This window comes from Neolamprologus multifasciatus, chromosome 15 (assembly GCF_963576455.1).
Source record: "Neolamprologus multifasciatus chromosome 15, fNeoMul1.2, whole genome shotgun sequence".
Lineage (NCBI taxonomy): Eukaryota > Metazoa > Chordata > Actinopteri > Cichliformes > Cichlidae > Neolamprologus > Neolamprologus multifasciatus.
Window position 1 is genome coordinate 31,533,812 of NC_140453.1, and position 23,724 is coordinate 31,557,535.

Consider the following 23,724-nt stretch of genomic DNA (forward strand, 5'->3'; position numbering starts at 1 on the left):
CAATTTTACAGTCCACTGTAGTTACAAGTAGATTTTCAGATTAATTCCCTCATTTATTATATCAGGCTGTCCTTTGTAATCATAATAATTTCTTTTTTGAGTAAAGGTTTCAGTCTACTGCAGTGTAAAATTATAACGGTCGGTAGTAATTCCCTTGCTGTGGCTATGGGTTTAATCTTTGCTAATATTTTAAAGTTTCAGCTTGTAAATATAGACCTGCAGTACTACTCTGTAACAACAGGTGGCGACATGGACCGGGTTTCTATCTAGTCTTCTAGAAAGCTCTTTCCTCACCCGCCGCCTAAAAGCCTTAACTCTTTATAAACTTATTTCTAAAACACAACCGAGCCCTTTATTTTTAAATTATTTAACTGAGGGCGGTATTATCTGGTGTTATTTTAAAGTAAGCACCGTTACGTTAAATAGTGGGCAGAGCTACGCAGAACACCACCGCCCACTGATGATTGTAGCAGGTCATGCGGCCTCCACTGTTTTGATCCACGGCTCTGACAGACAGGGTAGAGATGGCGGAAGACTTTAAGTCCGGGTGACTCTTTCAAACAACCCTGCTACTGCGATACATCTCTATTGTACCTAACAGGGCGGGATATTCTCCGAGAAGCTGGCGGCTTTGTACGGCACTCGGTTCCTCCCTGAGGACATGGAGATCAGGGCAGAGGGAGAATCGGAGGAGCGCAGGTGAGTGACAGGTTGTGCAGCGTTGGTATACGGCTAACACCCATGGTTTCATAAACAAGGCAACTAAAGAGTTATGTTACTGGTTACCTGTGAGCTTTGTTTAAAAAGATGACCAGCAGTGAACACATTTAAGCTGAGCCAACTGTAAAAAATGCGAGCCTAAGTAGGTTTGAACACTAGTGAAGAACTAATACCAGTATTACCCGTTAAGCTAGGCTAGGCTAACCTGACATGGTAAGGTTTGACAGGCTGGAGCTAATGGCTCTATCCCAAAGTCTTCTGGTTTATCATTTACTGTGTTGTAAAAAATATGGCGTTGTTAGAATGCACATTTGGAAGATGAGGGGAAGGCTTGTATTCGTTAGCGTTATTAGAGCTGTTAGCTGTCATACAGTGAGATTGTGCTAACAGCTAAACTGACCACATAAAGTAACTGTTGTCTAATAAGATTAAAATATGGGTTATGTCAGCAAGCTAAGCAGGTGGTTATTTTTATGAAGGTTTACTGAAGATCAGCAGAATTACTGACAGTGCAAGTACTGGAAGACTTTTGGGAAGTTCAAGGATTTCCAAGTGTTTTCCCTAGCATATTAGAAGGATGCATGTTTGCAGATCCTCTGTGCACAGCCCAGGGTTTCTCGTACATGAACACGCACAGATAAGAGTGGAAGGTAATCCTTAAAACCTCAATCTCTCCGAGTCTAGAGGAATTTTACCCCTGGATGTGGCGGTGCTAATTACATAACTTTACCCCTCTCACAGATGCACCACGCTCCGCAGTATGTGCAGAATGCTCGCTAACCTCCGGCCTCGTCCCCCCCCTACACTCCTGTGTTACACGTATTATGTGATTTGATTAGTTGGCTCTGTGTCTTAACTCGTGATCCTGCTGCTGCTCAGAAATTCTGCTGATGCCTAAGAAAAGACCTTGTGTTCACTGTTGTGCTTCTTCCAGGTTTTATTGACTTTTCTAGCTGGCCGATATACTTTAACACACTGTCTCTGCCTGAGATACTGTTTTTGATCTATTAGGAAAATAAATTGTTGTGATTGTCTTTGGCCATGTCAGCCTAGATCAAAGAACTCTTAAGTCTGGTTTCACAGCCTTACAACACATAATCTTCTGTATTTTGTTGCAGTTGTGTTTTTATATTATCCACTGGATTTATTTAACACCATGGAGCACATGTCCAGTTAAGTTCTCCTATAATCAAGGAGTTCACCCTCAGTTGTTAACGTGAAGGGTTCTTTGTTTAATTTTTTTCATTTGTGTGCTGCTGGTGAAGTTTGACTTGCTGAACTGAGGGGGAATGAGGAAGTCCTGTGAGCCAGCAATTTATGGCTCTTGGGGAGTGTCTAATATCTAGTATCTGAGCAACCTTCCACTGCTGACTGTATCCTAAAGATAAGCGTTGATTCAGTGCTCAGCGGGTACATGTCAATGACTGTATTTGTTTTGCAGTATAGTTCATGAAGGTACTTGTAGAATTCAAGTGGGCTCTCACTAGGTTCAGGATCTGCCTTTTATTTACATTTGTACACAAAATATTGATGTTCATGATAGAACGTCATGAACATCAATAATGGGTTCAAACGTACTGACCTTTCCAGACTCTTGGCTATCAGGAAAAGTCCACATGTTCATGTTGGGATGTAATGACACTGCTCACACATTCAGTAATGCTCAGCATTTCCAATACGTCATTGAATTTCTGATTATTTCTGAGAAAAGAATTTTGGTTTAGATGATTAATGGATTAATCAGCTGCATTGCCAATACCAGAAACTCTGTACCTCCTCCCTCTTTGTTAAACGTCTTCTTGCTTCCCTGTTACCTTCCAGAAAGGAGCACTGGAAGCTGCTGTCCAGCCTGAAGACCACAGTGGAGGGCCTCTTGTCCACCAACAACCCTAACGTGTGGTCGCGGTATGGTGGCTTGCAGCGGCTGCACAAGGACATGAACAACATCCTCAGCCATGGACTGAGGAATGAGCAGGTCAGCACACGAAGCCTATATCGGTCACAACAACAAACCTTTTTTTTGTTTTTGTTTTAACAGAACAAGGATGGCATTTACTAAAATAACACCAGCATATTCGCATGCTTGGGGGAAAATAAAGAATGCTGATTTTGCTAGATACGTCCTGTGTGTTTTGTATCTTATTACCCGTGCTGTGTCTGTGCCATCTGATTCTGGTATGAAGACAAAAACACTTTGTGTTGTACTGAAGGTGCATTTACCCTGATCAACCTGATCAACACAGCATGCCTGATGAGGTTTTGGTGCATGCATGTATTGAGACTTGGGATGTTTATGTGAGTGATATTGACAGAAGTGCTGTGTTTGTATTGAAAAACCTGTTCTGATCTGACAGATACTCTACATATCATGGCAATGGGAGTACCTGCTTAACCACCTGCCTTCATATTAAATTAAAAACAAAAGTGAAACACAAATGTGAACTAATCAGGAACAAATAAAACCATAATAAATCTCGCCGGGATGGAAGCGTGTGATTTTTATCAGGTGGTTTACAGTCATGTGGGGGGGAAAAAAAGAAGTTTTCACAGGACTGTGCAGTCTTGTGAAATCTAAATACACCCTTACGTCTGTGAATTAGGAGGATAAGACGCAGGAAAGTGCAAATGTATTTGATTAACAGATCATCAGGAAGTGTGAGGACCTCCTGTAGAAGCAAACGTTTTGGTGGTTTGATCATCAGTTAGCATGTTAAGTGCTAAATGATGGTATAATAGGGGGAAAAAACAACAGAACAACAGGTTTGGCTTGTTTGACAGCGTTACCAGGAGAAGACTCTTCTCTCTAAAATGAACATGGCAACAGGCCTTAGGCTTGCAAAACCACATCTGAACAAATCATAAGACTTCTGGAACAATGTCTTTTGGACAGATGAGAGCACTTTGGAGAGTTTTGTCCATAGTGCACAGCATCATGTCTGGTAAAAATCAAACGCAGTATACCAGTGCAAACACCTCATACCAGCTGTCAAGAAATGTAGTTGAGACGTGATGATTTGGGCTTATTTTGCAGCCACATGAATCGGGACATCTTGCAGTTGTTAAACTCTTCTGCATATCAAAGTATTTTTGAGTCAAATGTGAAGCTGTTGGTCCGACAGTTAAAGCCTGGTCAAAATTATATAATGCAGCATGAACATAATCCCAAGCACAACAGAATGGCTGAAAACAAAAAGAATCGCAGTAGTGCAGCCGCCCAGTCAAAGTCCAGATCTCAGCCTGATTGAAATGCTGTGGTGGAGCCGTGAGAGCTGTGTATGAACAAATGCCCGCAAATGAACTAAAGTGGTGTTGTAGAGAAGCTGCTCCACAGCAATGTGAGAGACTAATAAAGTTAAACAGAAAATCATAACTTATTGTTACTAAGGGCGAATTAAATTCTAAAATTTAAGGAAAATATGATATGAAACACAACTCTCATTCTTCATAATGACTTACTGTATTGGTCGAAGCTGATACTTTAGAAACTGGGTCATACAAGCCTTTGGCCTTGTGTTGCAGGTGTACTACAAGCAGAGAAACTATTGGCCGTTTGTTTGGTGTGTTCGCTACATCAGCCCACAACTCGCCTCCCACGTTGAACAGGTATGCCCAGCCATGTTAAAGCTGGGATGTAACTTTTTTCTTTTAAACTTTCCTGACACATAAATATTTCTACTAGACTTTCTGTGCATGATTCAATTTCTTTCTTATTCGAAAAATTCTTATTGTTTCAGCCAATTCTTATTGGCTGAAACAAGCTGCTTTAGCGCTCACCCACTTTAAGCCGGCTTTCTTCTGATTGGCTGGCCTTTACAGAGATTTGGAACAGCAGTTCAAAAAGAAATAAATTAAAAAGCATCTTTATTTAATCAAACACTACAAGTTTTTACATTTTTTTCCCCTAAATAATGTGGCAAAATGTATATTTTGAAAATACAGTATACACTCTTTTGGCTCCGGTTCTCCTTAACTAAATAATTAATAGTTGCTGTTTAGCAGTGTTTGAGAAAAATATGCTACTATGATTTAACACTAAGTGTGATGTGTGGTTTATTTACGTTACATTGGTTGCTAATGTGGTTTTCATTTCTAAATCAGTATCTTCCCCATCGGGGGTCGCTTCGTTTCCTACTTCTGAGTCGTCTTGTTCAAAGCTTTAAACAGTGGTGGTGGTGGTGGTGGTTGTTTACTATAAATGTGGAACCTGTAAAAAGAGCTAATGTTTCAGTTCTCCAATCCTTGTTCACAGCTACCAGGGATGCACACATGCATGTTTATATCTTTTTCAATTCAATTTTATTTATATAGCGCCAAATCACAACAAAAGTCGCCTCAAGGCGCTTCATAGATACAGAGAAAAACCCAACAATCATATGACCCCCTATGAGCAGCACTTTGGTGACAGTGGGAAGGAAAAACTCCCTTTTAACAGGAAGAAACCTCCGGCAGAACCAGGCTCAGGGAGGGGCGGGGCCATCTGCTGTGATTGGTTGGAGTGAGAGAAGGAAGACAGGATAAAGACATGCTGTGGAAAAGAGACAGAGGTTAATAACAGAGATGATTCAATGCAGAGAGGTCTATTAATACATAGTGAGTGAGAAAACTCTTGCTGCAGCATTTTGGATTAGCTGAAGGCTTTTCAGTGAGTTTTTTGGACATCCTGATAACAATGAATTGCAGTAGTCCAGCCTGGAAGTAATAAATGCATGATGTTGTTGCTGTGTGTTTTAGTTTTGAAAGTATAGCAAGTTTCCTGAGAGAGCTGCAAAAGCAAAGAGTAAGCAATTACATAATTTAGGCTCAGAAGAAGCATTTGTTTACTACAAACCAAACACATCTTTAGTGTGAAGGTTCCATTTAAGAACACAACACTGTTGGATTTGGAGGATTTATCTGTTCTGGAGGAAAAATGATAGTTTACTTTGTTTTAACCTGTAATGTGCTCTTGTCCTATCAAGCCTGAAGTGCTAGATTTGCTGGAACTGCCTCCCTTTTGTGGAAAATCCCCATAAAGTGATGTTAGAATGTGTTTGAGAAAAATAACACGGGCCTTATAATAAATTTCTTTAAAAAATCCCCCCACAAGCTCACATGATCTGATGGCCTGGGTAGAGCCACTACACTTGCTTAAATTGCTGACTTTTTGCTTCCTAGTGTGTTGTGGAAAACGGTCTGCCTTTAACCCCAGTCCTGTCTGTCAGGGGTAATGGAGTTGTATAAGAGCTAATGGACTTGGAGTAATCTAGTTATCCTCATTATTCCCCTGGTGTTACAGACCAGCAGGGCTCACTCGGGCATAATGCAATCACCATGTGAGGATTGTTTGTTGTTCATATCTGAGCCGCCGTCCTCTAGTATTGTGCTGCTTTTTATCACCTGACATTCCACTTGTTTTTCTCTCTTTTCAAGCCTGGTGTCTATTTCTGTCTCTTCTTCCGAAACCCTCCTCGTAGCTTTAGACCAACAGGTGGGAAACGCTTATGGGGAATGTTTGCAGGAAAACTCATAAGAGGAGCAGTTAGGTTGACTCAGTGTTGGCTTAATGTTTCTTTTAACAATAGAAACTAGTTTGAAATATACAGAAGAAGATCTGGGTAGGTGTTAGAAACAATTAACTGCCAAGGATGAACTCCAAAGCCAAAGCCAGCACCACCTGCTGAATGGTCACAAAAACAAAATCCAGTTAAGGAAATGTTTATGGCCTCATCAGCCGAATTTTTTCTTTGTTTTACAAGATTGATCACATAATTAGAGATGGAAATGTGCTTTTACAGACATATAAAAGTTTTAGCCTGTGCCAACACTTTCCCATTTGTTCTCTGTCCATCCTCAGTTCAGGCACCTGGAGCCGGTGCTAAGCACTGGGATGAAGAGTGCTGGTGAAAGCTACAAGGCTGAGCGTTGGCTGCTTCACAGCTTACAGGTTCACATGCTGTCATCGCAGCTCCGACCTTTGCTCAAGCATCTGGGACACACGCGTAAATACTACAATGGTGAGCCACGTTAATAACAGCCCAGGTTGATATACTTGTATTAGAGATTGCTGTGGTGTATAAGTTGTGTTAACTTCATTTCCCCCCCTCTCTCATGCTGGGTCCGTCTTTCAGATGATGCTTTTCTGCTGAGCGAGCCTCACGTGACCGCCATGTTCCAGTGCGTGGAAGCTGTGGAGCAGAATAATCCCAAACTGCTCGCCCAAGTAGACACTGTTGGGGTGGGTTTTCTGACATCTTTGCACATATCACCTGTTTATTCATGAAAAGGTCACTTGTGCAAATGTTTTTCATTGCTGTTTCACTCAAGTTTGACCACACTGTAAACACATCATTCAGTTGTTAAAGTGATTTAATTTTTCAAACAAAAGAAACTACTTTTACTTTTATTAAAAATCTTTCTTTCCGTTGCCCAGCTGTCCCCTCTGAAGGGCCCACCTTGCCTGGGACTACTGAAGAGCCAGAGTCTGTGTGTCTTGCCCGGATCTGGTGGGGCCTGGAGAAACGCCGACAAGGCTCCCAGTAGAGAATCTCTAAGCCGCAGACTCACCACCTCCAACTGCTCTCTGCGAGAAGCAGCCGCCACCAGCCAAAACTCTGCAAGCACTACAGCAGCTGGATCCTCAAACAGCAACAGCACAAGTGAGAAAAGAGGCTGGGTTGTGGATTTATTTTTTATTTTTTCTTATACTTAAGTGTCTTGATGCATGCTCAATCATCCAGGTAAGTAAATCTCCAAAAGTTGATTCTGTTCATCTGGACGTAGCGTTCTCATTGGGAGAAACGTTTTGTCATCCAAGTGACTTCTTCAGTCTCAGCTGACTATAGTTTTCCCCGATCTTATAAACCAGCGGTCCCCAACCCCCGGGCCTCGGACCGGTACCGGTCCGTGAGTCGTTTGGTACCGGGCCGCGAGAGTTGAGGCTCAGGTCTGAAATGTGTGGTTTTCAGGGTTTTTATCGGTTTTCAGCGTTATTTTGTTATTGTTTTTATCGTTAACTCGGTTTTCCTGAGTCTTTTCACGTGTGTTATGAATAAATCTTCTTTTTTTCGGTACTGATACTAGTTTTATTTTGTTGTATTTATCCGCGACACCTTAAAGGCCGGTCCATGAAAATATTGTCGGGCATAAACCAGTCCGTGGCGCAAAAAAGGTTGGGGACCGCTGTTATAAACAGGACATTTGCATAATGACTGAAACCAGCCCAGTGAAGGAACAATGGGCTGGGAGGTCAGTTCCTTCATCATAATTATGCAAATTCTCATGACCATTGATCAAGAACCGTTGATCAATGGTCATGAGTATCATTCACAGAGAGTTGGGGAATGTCCCCTCTCGGGTGGATTTGTGGTAAGGCGCTATGAATACACTACAGTTTGTATGTGAATAGGCAGGCTGAGTTAACTGTACAGAGGCCTGATTGTTTGTGGGCAAAGCCAATTGGTGAAGAATGTGTTAATGCAGTTGGCGAAGTCAGTGTCCTGAGCTGAATGTGCTCACTGAAATGGACAAGGGTGGTTAAAAAATAGCTTAAGTGGATTTAAAATCTCTGCAGCGCGTCACCATTTTTAGACAGTCAGTTTGTATAAACAAAAACAGACATGCACGACGGCTTGTGTACATACGCAAGCCCTCGTGGGGCAGAAAATTCTGGGAGTAAAATTAGAATATGCGAAAAACCAAAAACCCATAAGCAAAATCTGAGTACGAATCTTAATCTGTCCCATTTGTCTTGCAGACACTACCTCTCAAACCAGCAGCCTGGAATCTGAATGGGTGGTTGTCACCAGTCCGGGGGAGAACGCACGAGGTGCGACACCCCCACCTGGCTCAGCGTCCATCCCTTCAATCTCATTAACGGACACCAACTCGACGCCCTCCTTCCTTCAGCCCGAGGCTGACGAGTACGGTGGCGGCGGTGACTCTGACGATGGTCCAGAGTATTTGGCCATCGGTAACCTCGGGCAACGCAACGATCGACGCAATTCCCAAAGCTCCACCCACAGCAGCGAGCGGGGGGGGAACACGGACCAATCCCTGCAGCGTTCTACTACACAGGCCCCGCAGAGGCGTTCATCTTTTTCAGAGGGCCAGAGGGGGCCGGGGAGGGGGCTCAAAGGACACACTCGATCATTCTCTGACACGGGGGTCAATCAGAAACTCAGGAATGGTGAGTAGGAGATTTCAAGAGTTTGGAAGGGATTGTTTTATTTATTTAAATTACAGCGTATAGCAATTTTCTGTTTAATTAAGGAGCCTCTCTTTCCTATGAGAAACATTTAAAGATAAACTTGTACTTCAAAATTGATTGTAATACTTCCTAAAGTGGTGAAGTTCAGCCTCAGCTAGTAGCCAGTTCACTTCTTGCTTAGTCACTTTGTGTTGCATGTTCATAGATCACAACATGGCCTGTAGTACTTGTGGTATTTATTTGTAATTGTCTGGCGTGTTTCTCTGGAGCGAGTTTGTACATTTCTCATGAGTTTAGGTCATTTTTAGAATTAAACTAACCCTAATTTTACTGTAAGTAGCAGAAATGTAGGTGGGTGAGGTTTAGCTGTAGTTCTACCTGCATAGTATGTGTGTTTTTTCACAGCTCTCTGATATGCGGTTAAGCCATGTTCTCGCACGCTTCCTGTCTGAGGTTTTAAAGCTTTCACCCAGTTAATATCGGCTCTGTTTGCTCAGACTGTTTCCCCTTTCTTGGCTTGAATTAATCATCTCTTCTTCTGCTCTGTCCTTCTCTTATCTCTTCCTTCTACTGTTTGCACAAAGGAGGGGGCCACAGAAAAATCACCATAATAATAGAGGACCCGGTAGCAGGTTGGCGGTGCAGTTTCACTGTACTCCATCACATGACTTCTCATCTCCCCTCCCTTTAAAAAAAAAAAAAAAAAAGTTCTTTGTGTGCATGGTGAAGAACTCCATCCCTCTTATTTTTCACTCTTGTCTTCAGCCCATTATTTGTGTTTTGGATTTTAAGGACTGTTTTCTTATTATTTGTTTATTTAAACCAAATCAGATTGGTGTGAAAAAGTCACTTTATCACTTTGTTTTCTTTTGTTCTGGGACTCTATTACAATTCACACCTTGGCTCATGTGACCCTTACGACTTGCATGACAATGAGGTGGCTCTCTAAAGTGTCAGTGTTACAGCCCCATTACAGGTTAAATACCTGGGAGTGTCCCGTCTATTTGAGAACCCAAAAAGCAACATTGCCTTTAACTGAAGTGTGATGGGGGTGACCGGCAACCATGAAGGTTCCCTAAGACTACGTGTCAGTATTGTATTCAAAGAATCATGTAGTCTTGTCTTTTCTTCTGATGTTTTGAAGTTTCAATATAAATTCTGGAGCTCACAGAGAGGAAGATTCCCAATGCAAAACATAACTTTAATGCAGTGTTGTTTACACTTGCAAAGCAATGACAGTGTAAACAATACTGTAAGTTTGCGGTCTTTAAGTAAAAGTGGGTCACTGATAGGGATGGGTATCGAAAACCGGTTCTTGTTGAGAACCGGTTCCCACTGTTTCAATTCCTTTTAATTGTTTGCCATTTTTGCAAACGATTCCCTTATCGATTCCAGTCGCCCCGAATGACGTCACCACGTTGCGGAGCGTCATTTACCCTGCAGGAAACACGGCGCGTAAGCGGCTCAAACGCTCAAAACTTTGGTTATACTTTACAAGAACGGATGACAACAGGGCAACTTGCAATACTTGCAAAGTAGATATTTCATTTAAGGAAGGAAACACTACGAATATGCAAAAGCATTTGCTCACAAAACACGAGATAACCTTAAATGAATGTCGTGTTTTTAATTCCGCTCGACTCGTGAATCTCAACCCAGCAGCAGCGGTAACGTTTGCACGTCCTCTCCCGTTAATGCGGCAGGTAAATAATCAACTAACAGTGCATATTATGTTAGCGCAATCTACATTATTACAAAACCTGCCATTACTGTGCGTTTAGGTGACCATGATGAGAGAGACAGAGTCTGGCTCAGATGCTGGCAGTTCTCGCTGCAGTCTACCGGTAGCGTCTCCTTTCAGGCCAGGATAGACGAATGTCACAGAGCAGTGACTCAGTTTGTGGTCAAAGGCTTGCACCCATTTGCCACAGCAGATGATTTTCAGTAAGTGAATGTGTTTAATTGTAGGCAGGGACATTACTGGATATTCTTGTGTAATTGCTACAGAATAATTTATGTTATACTTTGTTATTGCTACAGAAGAATATTCATTTTATTATTTTACATTTACAAATTTTTTTTCCGGGGACCCTGTGATGCCCCATTGAAGAGCTGTAGGCTGTGGATCTCTTAAGATCTCACTGTTGGGTTTGTAAGGCCATATTACTCCTAAATTTCTATCTTGTTCAAAGAGAAGATATAAAACAAAGTTCTAAGCTAATCGACCTTAATGTTCTCCTTTTTTAAAAATAAGAATCGATAAGAGAATCGATAAAGAATCGAATCGTTAAACAGAATCGAAAATGGAATCGGAATCGTGAAAATCTTATCAATACCCATCCCTAGTCACTGAGTGATAGACTACCTCTGTTTCACTCTGCAGTTAGGCTGGTTGGCACTCAAAGCCACGTTTGTTTCAGTGTAGCCATACACTACACAATAGCCTTAGACGTCATTGTCCAACACAAAGCATTTAACCAGCTGCTTTTCCTGCACTCAAGCATGTTTGCATCCATTTCTTTCAAAAGAGTACTGTAATGAGGTGAATGACTCTCGATGATAAAAAGGTGTTAACACACATCCTTTTTGTGTGTGTGTGTGTCTCAGAATCAGCAGGCGAGGACTGCTGCATGAAAGACTACAGCCCGTTCTCACCTCAGCACAGTGATACCAGCACATCCAGCTCTCTTTACATGGAGTCTTGTGAGTTTTCTGTGTGAATACTGACACGCATATGTCAGCTAACGTCTTGATGAGTTTTGTTTATTCAAAATGCAATTAGGTCATTAAATAGAGATCGACAGACCATGTGACTTTCGCGCATTGCATTGTAGGTACGAATGGCAGCAAAATCAAAACACTGCATCAGGCGCTAGCATTTCCAGCACCGGTAATCATTCATTCTGCGGTTTTAATCTCTACTTGCATTTTATTTGCCCCCAAAACAGTTATGTACAAAACGAAGAAGAACACGGCAGGTCCGTACGAAGACAGACTTGAGGAAAAGGCAAAAAATAGTACGTGGAAAAAATCAAAGGAGTGAAAGGGTCAGACCCATACGAGCGCAGAGTGGGCTAAAGACGTTGGCGTGCTGCCCAACTTTCATCACACTCATATTTAGAATTATATGGTCCTAAGTAGGGATGGGTACCGGTATCCGGTGCCATGATGGCACCGGTTCTGACATAAACGGTAGTAACCAGACCGAAAAGCAGCGCACATTTCGGTGCTTTATTTCGGTGCTTTTTTTTTTTCCTGAGATTTGATACACTTTAGATTCTAGCCAATCATTTTACATTTCCGAGGATAGTAGGCGGGCCCAGGTACGTACGTTCTTTTAGAGCAGAGCTACAGGTTAAAAACGCCCAAGGCGAAGCGGTCAAAGTCTGGCTGTACTTCACAGCAAAAGATGCAAACTCAGCAGCCTGCAACAAGTGCTTTAGGCTGATACTGTGATACTGTCAAAGGAGGTAACACTTCAAATCCGATGAAACACCTGGCGAATGCGCCGTATTTGATAGCTTGCTGTGAGACCTCACACAGAGCACATCTACTGTGGGTGTGGTGCCTGTTATCGGACCGGAGTTGGCAACAAAAAACAAAAACCCCTAGCCCTGCCAGTGTAGCAGAAATGATGAGGATGATGATGCAGCAGCAGCCGTTCTTCTCTGCGTGAGTAGCTTAATGTTGTTCGTGTGTAATTTACGTTGAGTAGGCTAACCACGTTATTATATTAATGCATGTAAGGTGAACTAGCAAACATCATCATAGCTACATGCAGCTGTCTTCTTGTTTGATGGCAGATACTCCCTTCACCCTGGCCAAAAAGGCTAAAATGACCAAAGAAAAAGTGGAAAACAGTTAAACATGAGAGGTTTCTGGACAAAGTTTGTGTTTTTTCCATTGTTTAAGCACTGCTTCCAGCCAAGAGTGATACCATATATGCTCCATAGCTGCAGAAAAGGCTAACATTGTTATCTTTTTACAAAAAAAACAGCTGAACATGAGAGGTTTTTGGACCAATTTTGTGTTCTCCATTCTTTAAGCACCGGTTTGAGCACCGTTTAAGCACCGGCACCGTTTCAAAAGTACCGGTTTGGCACTGGTATCGGATAAAACCTAAACGATACCCATCCCTAGTCCTAAGTGTGAGTGCATACACTCACGAAATGTTTCGTAACTTCAGATCCCTGCAACAAGCCCAGGTCCAGTTTACTTTGGTGTGTCTATTTTCTGATTTGGACTATTTCATTTTATAGCTGTCGTTAAAATTTTTCCATTTTCTCCTGTACAGGCCAACGCAATCTATTTGTCTTTTCAGGTTGTAGTTTTACACATTTTCAGATCCAATAGAAATAAAATAAGTGTTTCATAATTCATTCAATTTATTGTATTTATTTATAACTGGCATTATTGTTTCATTCTATTATAGAATCTTACAAGAAAGAGGCAAAATTAAATAGATTATGCTTTATTAGCTGCTTTGGTGAAAAACAAACAAAAACATATCAAAACAACATACTGGAAAACAGTTATTCATCACTTGATTGCTTCAATACAACCCTTGGGCACATATATGTCGGACTTTTCGTGGCTGTTTTGATCTTGCTCTCCCTCTTAGTGGTAGCAGCTTTAAACTCTGTCTGACCCAGGTCGATAGAGGGTGCCCAGTCTGGATCGCAGCATTTTGTAGGCTGGTTTTCCTGCAAAACACAACAAACATTAGCCCGCAAAGCCACAGTGAACAAAGCAGCAAAGCGCAACAAATTCAGTTCAAATCCATATGAGACTTATTTGTAACCTACATCAACAATTATGTTATGATAAATTACGTGTTAAGTACAACAAAAGACTTACCTTTGTGGAAATGCTTGGAGCAGACTAACATGTGAGCTGGAGTGTTCTGGAACGTTACATTTGGTCTTGGAATAGCTGTAATCCACGCCGTGACTTCGGAAACATGACTTGAACAATTTTTCTTCCACGAAGGAATCCGATAAAAACCCATCTCTTTACCCGTCGGCTTCCCGTGGCTGTCATGTGACCGCCTATGGCCGTTAATAATACAACAGCTTCTTGCCATTCTTTATGTCTCAGTTTATCTCTGTGTGACTGTTGTCTTGTAATAGCCCGCGCGTGCTGCCACTTGTACCTACAATCCTTTGCGGTTTTACTCCGGAAGTCACATTTTCAATCTCTGTTGTCCAAGATTATGTAAAATGGATAAAAGTAAATCTGTCTTGACCAACACCTCAATTATAGAGTGTTTCTTCTGCCAGCCAAAAATCAGAACCTTTTGATTTGTAGGCAACATTACGGCACTTAAATTCCAGTGCAGTGTGTAAATTTCTGTTTTTATGGCTTTGTGTGTCTGTGTATGCTTTGTTTACTTCAGATGGGTCCCAGCACAGCAGTACCTCAGAGGGGATGTTCAGGAGGCCGTCAGAGGGGCAGAGCCTCATCAGCTACCTGTCAGAGCAGGACTTTGGCAGCTGTGCAGACCTTGAGAAGGTCAGGGCTTAATTCATTGCAAATGTAAATTGAATCTCAGTGCAAACATAATAAAATGGAGAAAAATGTAGAAATTATGGGTGAAGATATGATGATAGTTACAACCAAATTTCCCCTTGTGGGACAATTAAATTATTATTCTATTATATTCTTCTTTTTAATTACCTCTGTGTGCTGCAGGAAAATGCCCATTTCAGCATCTCCGAGTCGCTTATTGCTGCCATCGAGCTGATGAAGTACAACATGCGGCGCCAGGAGGAGGGCGAGGAGGAAGGAGACAGTGACAACGAGATTCAGCAGCTGAAGCAGAAGATTCGCCTGCGGAGGCAGCAGATCAGACGCAGCCGTCTGCCGCCATCAGCAAACTCCCAACACGGTGCGCAAACATCAGTTACATGAAATCCTTTTGTCATCTGTACACAGACACAGTACTTCATGTGATTCTAGGTCTCTCAGTAGAGAGAGAGTTTTTTAGTTGTCATTCTTCAAAAACAACGTGTCTGTGTAATTAAAGTAGCTTTCACTGATGCACAGATCTTTAAAATAAGTATCAGCTTTTAATAGATCCTCACATTTAAATCAGATAGTAAGAACCTGCTTTTTTCACTTGAGGAACATTTCTAAAATTAAATCCATCGTGTCAACAAGTGAACTCGAGATGATCAAACATGCTTTTGTCTCTACTAGACTTGACTGCTGTAACAGCCTGTTTACTTGTCTAAACAAGAAAGGGCTAGCTCGTCTACAGGTTGTTCAAAACTCTGCAGCGAGGCTACTGATCAGCTCGAACAAGGGAGCTCATATGACCCCTGTTTTAAAGTCGCTGCACTGGCTACCAGTCAGATTTAGGTTCAATTTTAAAATTCTAGTTTTAACCCTTTAAGACCTACCATAGAACCAAGTCTGCCAGAGTTTATATTATATTTTTACATGCTGTAGAGCCATTTTTGGGAGCATTTCAAGTTGCTATACATCAATACAACCATTATAGCCCAGCTTGTAATAATATGTATACATTAAGTGCATAGTAATTACATAAATTGCAAAAAAGTGCAATTTAAAAAGTATTTCCAGCAGTGCAATATGAGTCCTAAGCATCCCAGAAACGACACAGAAAGTCATAAAGTCGCATCGGCAAAGTGTGTTTCTGGAATATTGTGTTTTTGTTGCTGCAAGCGCTTTTTATGCAGTTTTTGCAAAGCTTTATGTGGAAGGAAACTGTGACCGAGGACAAGCTGATGGCATAAGATGTAAGTACAATTCCTCCGGTTTCATATGCAAAATGAAACACCCCCCCCCCCCCCCCCCCCCCCCCAATATTGCTGATTTGATTCAATTTTGATTTGCTATAGACATTTTTATTTCAAAAAGCTTTTAATTAGACCAGGGTTTTTATGATGTAGTTATAACTGTATTGTGTTTTTACCTTGTAAAGCACTTTGTGACACACGTCTGTGAAAGGTGCTATATAAATAAACTTTACTTTTTTTTATTTTTTTTATTGCACATGTTGTTTATTTCCGTGTCCTTTCTTCTGTGCAGCTTTTCACTCCACTGACAGTGGAGGCTCCAGGAGGAGCTCTCAGGACTCCTACCAGGGCCTGTCTGACTCGGGCTCAGCGGAGGAGGTGGAGGAGTGTGAACTGCGAGGTAGAGAGGGAACTGTGGGGTGGGGGGCTAAATAATCAAATATATATATTTTGGAATAATTATTAGTTTCATTTCTAGATTTTATAATTCATCATTGATTTGATTAATTCACTTTCTGGTCATAATTCATAACCTCTTCATCAGCCTGTCTGCTCACCAAGCATGTCACATTTCACCGAAGACTCTAAATATGAATGTCCGAGCGCAGAGTTCACATAATACTAGCCATTTCTGCTGTTGCCATTTATATCTAGCTGTTAAAGTCATGTGATCACACACGCTAAGGATTTATATATTGATACTCGTCTTGAAAGGCGTAGCTATTCTAGGAAGTATTTCTCATACTACAAACAACAGTAGTCTATGAATTGCTTTGATTCTGCTAATAAGGGTTGTGGTTTTTCTCATGTCTTGGTGGGTTTTATGTATGAATGTATATACATGTATTTAAGTGTACTTGGAAATGAACATCTTTGGGGTTTCTGCTAACAGTAGGGCTGTCCTCTAACATTTAACTAAATGTTAGCAGAGGATAATTGGTTAGGTTGGTTGGTAGGGGGGAAAGAAACTTTGACCCAAAAGTTCTCAGGAAGTTACAACCATGGACAGATGCTGTGAAGCTGATTTTTAGTCGTTCATCTGTCGACCTGATATCATTTACAACTCGTCTTTACTTTAGTCCTTTAGCACTGGTGCTTGTTACAGACTCTCTTTACTGGTTGTTGCAATACATTCAGATGTATTCCTGCTTTTGCAATAATGAAGCAGCAGTTTTTTTTTGTTGTTTTTTATTGTGTGGTGTTACTGGTAACTTTCTTACCTAGAACTAAAATATTTTACTGTTTCCTCAGTATATGAACTCAACAGCCATTTAATTCAGTATACCTGTTAAATTACTTATTAATTAAAATATTAAGTTGGTTAGTTGTAATACTGTGTTCAAGTTCAAACCAAGCATCAGAAGGGAAGAAAGGTGTTTAGGAGAAACTGCTAACTTGTTATCTTTACACATAACCATGTGTGGGGTTTACTGAAACTGGTCTAAAAAGGAGAAAATATCCAGTGCGTGGCTATTCTCCAGGTTAAGAAGCCTTGTTGATACCAGAGGTCAGAGGAGAAGATGTTTTCGCCCTTGTACCTGCATGACTTCCACATGTACATGCTCCTCTGGATGCGGCAGCGCAGTGTGGCACTGACACACACTCTGTGGAGTGTAAAAATGTATGCATGTGGTGACAGTTTGTGTCTCTCAGATGGCTGTGAGGGTCAGTCCCTGTTGGCGATGTCTCAGAACGGCCTCTCCCTGTCACTCGCCTCCCTCTTCTCAGGTATCTGCGGGCTGGAGTGGTGGGCGTGGCTCCACAGCTACTTACAGGCAGTTTACTGTGGCTGTGCTCCTCTGAGAGGAAGCTGGTGGTTCTACTCCAAACTGAAAAACCTTCTTTCATTAATCGCTGTAACTGTGCTGGATGTGGGTCCTGCATAATTGCCGTGCTAGTTAGTGTTTTGGTTTCATAGTAATACTTTTTTTTTTTTTTTTTTTTTAAACTTCCATTTCACCCAGCTCTCTCCACTAATTTTTATACTATTGTGCATATAAGGTTTTGCAATAATATCTTATCTTTACCTGCTTTTATAGTGTTTAAGTATTTAATTGTGCAAGCTGTGCACCAAAGGCATTAAAAATTGATGATACATTTCTGGGTTTAATTTGCAACCAAATTATAAAAAAGTTGGAATCTGTGTAAAATGTATATTAAGACTATATTAAGACTGTATATTAAAGAGAATGTACAGATTTGTCTTATTTACAAAAAAACTTGGCCAACATGTCAAACGTTTAAACTGACATTATGTAACATTTTAAGCTCATTTTAAATTTTACCAGAGCATAGCATCCCTTCATTATTTCACAATAGCTGCTCTCCAGTCCTCAGTTGACTTTGTTGTACTTTTATTTAGTTTTTCATTTGTTTCATTGCGCTCCAAGATCTGCACTGCCGACAGGCCAGTTCAGAACAGGAGTCTGCAACATCTAGCTGAAATATTCAAGGTGTTCTCTGACAAACATGTCATCCTGATAGGCGCATATGCTGCTCTAAAACCTGTATATACCTTCCAGGTCTGATGGCTGATGTACAAGCTGCTAATTCCATAGGCAATAATGTACTCGTATAACATTGTTTGAAGTGAGTGCTGATAACACGCTGGATGGTTTCCATCTTGTGTTTGGTCATGTGGACAAAATAGGTTAGAAACACTTAGGCTTCAGCCTTTTGTTTCTTGTGTCCAAACTTTTTTGAGATGTTGCTGCCATCAAATCAAAACAAGTTAATATTTATGTGTATAATATGTCTCAGTTTAAGCACTTGGTGTGTTTTGTTCTATTAAGAATAAAATGCGAGTTTATGAAATTTGCATTGCAAATGATAGAGTGATGAATAACCACTCTTAGCAGTTTCCTTCCATAACTAAAAACCAAACACAGTTGTGACGCTATCGGCTGAGTCTCATACTCACTCGGTTATTTTATTTTCCTTGTTGTGTCCAGTATCTAATCTCTTTACAAGAACTTGTCAGTTTGGAGATGAGCCACCTACCTCCTCACCTCAGTGAAACTGTGCTCTTGGCTTTTTGTGTTAGTGCTTGTTGCTCAATGCTCCGGGGTTTTGGTGGTGCAGGAAGACGAATGTGCCTGTACCTGTCGGGGTTTAAAGAGGCTCTCGGGAGGAGACGAGGGAGTTAACCAGTTGCATCATGTGGCTGTTGTACATTTGAGGTTATCACGTATTCATCCATCCATCCATCCATCCATTCATCCCAGTCATTATTCATTACTTCCAACATGTGTCCAATGACCATCTGGTGTTGTCACACATGCGTCCTTCCACCATGTGTTCATATTTAAAGAAGTTAGCTCAGTAACCAGAATGGTGCTAGGATTATTCCTGATTAGGTACACTTCAGGAGGAATAACAAAGAAGTGGTTATCTCTTAGGGGGATTTTGTTTAGACATCACAGCTTTAATTTTCTCGTAGCATTTTCCTGAAAATGCACCGTTTAAAGAGAAGGCAAAGAAATTGGCTAACACCACTGACTACAATATCCCAACAAATCTAACAGCTTTCTAACTGTGCTGTAATTGCAACTCACTCCTCTGAACACAGACTGATCAAAAAGATCAATTGTCAGAGCTTCTATGAACACATGATTTACGTTGTGCCACTAATTGAAAATTCCACATTCACACAATGATTTTTAATCAGAACAAATGCAACCAGTCAGACCAACCAGTATCTGTAGGTCTTGAGTTTGTTAGTAGAAGCTATTCATAACACACATAATCAAACGATTTTTAAAATCCATCTTATCTGTTCTGCACCAACTTTAATTGCCTGCAATCCTGAAATTTTGGCTGTAACCTGCACTCGTATGAGCAAACAGGAATGTTGATCCTGAAAGAAACTGGTAAATCCATGCAGGCGGTCTCCTGTTCTGCCAAACCTGTGCTGCTTTTGTCTTTGCTCGCTAGTTTCTTTTCTTTCCTGTTTTTTTTTAAGAACACGTTTTAGTGATGATATTGAAACGGTTTAGCTTTCACTGCATGTTTTCTGCTTAAGTGATTTTAAAATTAGCTTGAATTAGAAGAGAAGAGATGATATTTTGGTCAAATTTATCTTCCTCGATTTGTTTCACTTTTTAATCTTCAACCTCTTTGATTAATTTTTTATTATTATTTATTTTTAACTCTGCTTTGCTGTAGCAAATAGTGGCAACAAACCAACGAAACACCATCCACTCGCCAGTTGCTTGCAAGCCTTTGGAAGCCCTCTCTTAAAAATGAGTCCTGTTACTGTTTGTTTTCACTTGGCCAAATCTCCTTTAACTTTTTGCCGTGTCTTCTAGATGCAGACATAAAGCACAGTGTGAGCTCCAGCGGCAGATCTTTTCTCAGCTCAGATTCAATGTAAGTAAATTTTTCTCATTTCTCTTTACATCATAATTTTGTCGGTTTTACTTTAAAAACTGGCTCAGTACCTCACTAAGGAACAGCCCCCTGGCTCGACAAATCATGGAAGCTCCACTACCACATCGTCGTTCTAGACAGACCAATCACTGCAAGGACAGAGAGTCTCCTGACCCCCTTTATAATAGCCACTGGCCCAACCACAGGCATTTTCAAATAGCCCTTTTCCTCTAGTACTTACTGGGGGCAGCTCAGCTCGACTTGACTCGGTTTTTCAGGTTTTCTGTTAGGTGGCAGTACCTGATACCAGATACCTTTTTTATTACCTACTGAGCCGGGGTTCCAGACAATCTAAAGCAATTGGAAAATTTGACATCAACAGACTGCATGCCACCAATTTGACACTCAGTGGCGTCACTTGATGAGTCATGAGTGTCTCCACAGAAACCTGGCAAGAGGGAAATGACTACCTAGGGCTGGGCGATATATCAAGTTTTTAAAAAATATCGATATATTTTCATACGAGATATAAGATGTGACAATATCCTTTATATCGATGTAGTCTATGTTACGTTATAATTATACTTGTGGAGCCACAAGTTTGCCTCTCTTTCATCCACTTTTGTCTCTACGCAACGTTACTCGGCCTCGCCTCTCCTTCACTGAACACAACTCCCCCTCCTCCCCCATAGCTTCACCTGCAGGCAGCGACAAGATGGAAACGGCAAATCTCCGTTAGCGAGTTGTGGGGCTGGACGGCGTCAACGTGTTAGCGAGCTAACCGCGCTAACGACATGCAGCCCACAGGGGCTGCACGGCCTAAAATCCTTTCATTTTCTCAAAAGTTGACAGCGCGCCTTATGTATGAACCGATTTTAGGTGGTACACGGCGCTCAGCAATCTGTCAAAAAATGTTTTAGTACGACTTTGGTAAGCTACGGAGCTGCAGCGCTTGATGGATTGTCGGAGCATTACGGCTACCGTAGTCTGGAGCCTCGCGGAGTGATACGTACTGTGCTTCAACATAATATTACCGTATTGTGTGTGTATAAGGGCCATAAATGGCACCTGTTCAGAGACATGGTTACAAAGAGGATTTCAAACTCAAGGCTGTCAGTCACGCAGTAGAAGTTGGGAACAGAGCAGCTGTGAAATCTGTCTTTGTTATTATGCTCAGCGTCTGTTAGTTTACATTTTAAAGCTAAAAAATATCGAGATATGAATTTTGGGTCATATCGCCCAGCCCTATGACTACCCACAAAACGCAATGGTTCCCGAGGCTGACAAAGTGCCGTACACTGAGTAGCAGGTATACCGTCACCTCGATGTCCTCCATTGTTGTGGTGTTCATGTTGCATGCAAATGACGTCCCTGGACTTTCAGCTGGATTGCTGTAACAATCTCATGTACATTGGACGGTACTCAGGTCACTTTTTCATTACAACTAAGTCAAGTTGAGCCAAGTAGGTGCTAGGTGAAATAGGCCAAAAGTATTTCCTCTACGTGCCCATGCACCATTGCTCTTACTGTTATTGTCATACTAATAACTTACTGATAATACACAAGGACAAGGAGTTGAAGACCAGAGTTGAAGTCACTTAAACAAAACAAAACAAAGCGTGCTTTAGGTTTCCTACACTCCATTGACTTTATTTAGTTAGTTTAATCAATCAGTTGAATTCCAAATTTGATCATTAAAATGAATCAGATTGTGGATTTTACTGTCCCTTTTTTTAAATGTCTTGCTTTCCTGTGTGTAGCAGCACCCCCTCCTTCCTCCAGTCTAACTCAGCTGAGTCAGTAGCCATGGGTTTACTCAGGCAGTTTGAGGGCATGCAGCTTCCTGCAGCTTCTGAGCTCGACTGGCTGGTCCCAGAACAGGATGCCCCTCAGAAGGTACATATCCCTGCCGCTTGCAGTTTTCCAAACACGGCACTGAACATTGTACTCAGTTGATCATGCTGTCTCCCAGTTGTTGCCCATCCCAGACTCTCTGCCGATCTCTCCTGATGACGGCGAGCACGCAGACATCTACAAGTTAAGGATTCGGGTCAGAGGTAACCTCGAGTGGGCGCCGCCGCGACCACAGATCATCTTCAACATTCATCCTGCACCCAAGTGAGTCCACATCATATGTATCATGATCTTTGTGAAAATAAATTTAAATAAATAAATAAATGTATGTATGAAAAATAAATAAAAGTATACTACAGGGATTAAAGTGGATACAGTAGGTGGAGAGAAGGAGTCTAAATTAGGGTTCTGTTAGCACCAATGAACTTAATTTAGATTTTTCAGGAATAATGGTGATGACTGTGGGCTCTTTCACAGGAAATTTAAAGATATGCTTATATTTATTAATCATTTCAGACATGCACTGATCAAGTAAGAGATCTGTTTGCAGTTTGCATTTTTAAACTAATTCTTGTCTTTCAGGAGGAAGATAATAGTGGCTAAACAGAACTACCGCTGTGCTGGCTGTGGCACCCGCATTGACCCAGGTATAACCAACAACAACATAAAAGCTAAAGGAATTGTTCTGCGTGCACATCCTTACCTTACCTCCCTGTGTTTTTGTTGCCTGTCCCTGTCTCAGACTACATTAAGCGGCTACGTTACTGCGAATACCTCGGCCGGTACTTCTGCCAGTGCTGTCATGAAAACTCTCAGGCGGTGGTTCCCGGCCGGGTGCTGAGGAAGTGGGACTTCAGCAAATACTATGTCAGCAACTTTGCCCGGGACCTGCTGAGCAAGATTTCTGGAGATCCGCTTTTCAACCTCAACGATATCAACAGCGAGCTGTACAAGAAAAACAAATCTCTGGAGACTGTTCGAGTGAGTTCAGAGGCAGCAGTGACATTATCAGATCAGACTAACATCACCAACATGCAATATCATTAAGAAAGAGTGTTGCAAAATAATTCACACTCTGTCTTTATCTTATATCCTGTATTTGAATTTATTTTTGCAAGTGCTTCAATGAATTACTGCACATACTTCTGATTTTCCTGGAAAATATAAAGAGATGATGGTTGACTTGAGACTTTTGCACCATACAGTAACACAGCCTTACAAGTCATGTTTATTTTTCTCATGCACGGTGAAGTAAACATAATTTTCTAATGTGGTATTCAGGTTTTAAGGATGCAGCTTTTTCACATGAAAAATCTCTTCAAGACGTGTCGCCTCGCTAAAGAGTAAGAGATCTCTGCTTTCTCGTAGTTTACGATCATTTCACAAAGCTTGGTAACAAACTTAATTCGATTGTGTATGTCTCTCTCCTCAGCTTGTTGGACAAGTTCGACAGCCTGCCGGGTCACCTGACAGAGGACTTTCACCTCTTCTCCCTCAACGACCTCACTGCTGTGCGCAACGGGGAACTGGGTTCCCGAATGAAAGAGCTGCTGAAACTTGGTACCATGCACGTAGCCAGCTGTGTGGTAAGATGAGAGTCAGGTTCCTCTATAAATTAAAATGGGCTTTTGGATAATAACATCAACAAATACAATGCTTTCCTTATTTCCTTTTCCCTCATCTTATCCTCAGCTGTGCCAAGCAAAAGGCTTTGTTTGCGAGTTCTGCGGGAACGACAAAGACATCATCTTCCCTTTCCACCTGAGCAAGTGCCAGCGTTGCGAAGGTGAGCCCTCTCTGCTGGTGGCAGGCCTGGGTGGTGCAAGGCCCTTCTCC

The 23,724-nt window shown here is 41.5% G+C and overlaps 1 protein-coding gene across 5 annotated transcripts in view; it reads left to right on the top strand.

Annotated features, from left to right (window-relative positions):
• The first annotated feature begins 274 nt into the window (after window positions 1–274).
• rubcn (rubicon autophagy regulator) overlaps window positions 275–23,724 on the top strand; it is a 28,263-nt gene continuing 4,813 nt past the window's right edge. Inside the window, exons 1-21 of one of the 5 annotated variants that reach the window (XM_085134073.1) lie at window positions 275–699; window positions 2,542–2,695; window positions 4,240–4,323; window positions 6,554–6,713; window positions 6,828–6,934; window positions 7,130–7,355; window positions 8,453–8,884; window positions 9,490–9,537; window positions 11,513–11,608; window positions 14,301–14,416; window positions 14,597–14,792; window positions 15,959–16,066; window positions 17,320–17,394; window positions 19,974–20,034; window positions 21,795–21,930; window positions 22,007–22,152; window positions 22,471–22,535; window positions 22,631–22,869; window positions 23,170–23,231; window positions 23,321–23,474; window positions 23,581–23,674. In XM_085134073.1, coding sequence (XP_084990199.1) covers window positions 662–699; window positions 2,542–2,695; window positions 4,240–4,323; window positions 6,554–6,713; window positions 6,828–6,934; window positions 7,130–7,355; window positions 8,453–8,884; window positions 9,490–9,537; window positions 11,513–11,608; window positions 14,301–14,416; window positions 14,597–14,792; window positions 15,959–16,066; window positions 17,320–17,394; window positions 19,974–20,034; window positions 21,795–21,930; window positions 22,007–22,152; window positions 22,471–22,535; window positions 22,631–22,869; window positions 23,170–23,231; window positions 23,321–23,474; window positions 23,581–23,674 — 2,797 coding nt within the window. In that variant the 5' untranslated portion in view covers window positions 275–661. The remainder of the gene's footprint in view (window positions 700–2,541; window positions 2,696–4,239; window positions 4,324–6,553; window positions 6,714–6,827; window positions 6,935–7,129; window positions 7,356–8,452; window positions 8,885–9,489; window positions 9,538–11,512; window positions 11,609–14,300; window positions 14,417–14,596; window positions 14,793–15,958; window positions 16,067–17,319; window positions 17,395–19,973; window positions 20,035–21,794; window positions 21,931–22,006; window positions 22,153–22,470; window positions 22,536–22,630; window positions 22,870–23,169; window positions 23,232–23,320; window positions 23,475–23,580; window positions 23,675–23,724) is intronic. The other 4 variants (XM_085134074.1, XM_085134077.1, XM_085134078.1 and 1 more) reach the window with 4 other exon arrangements.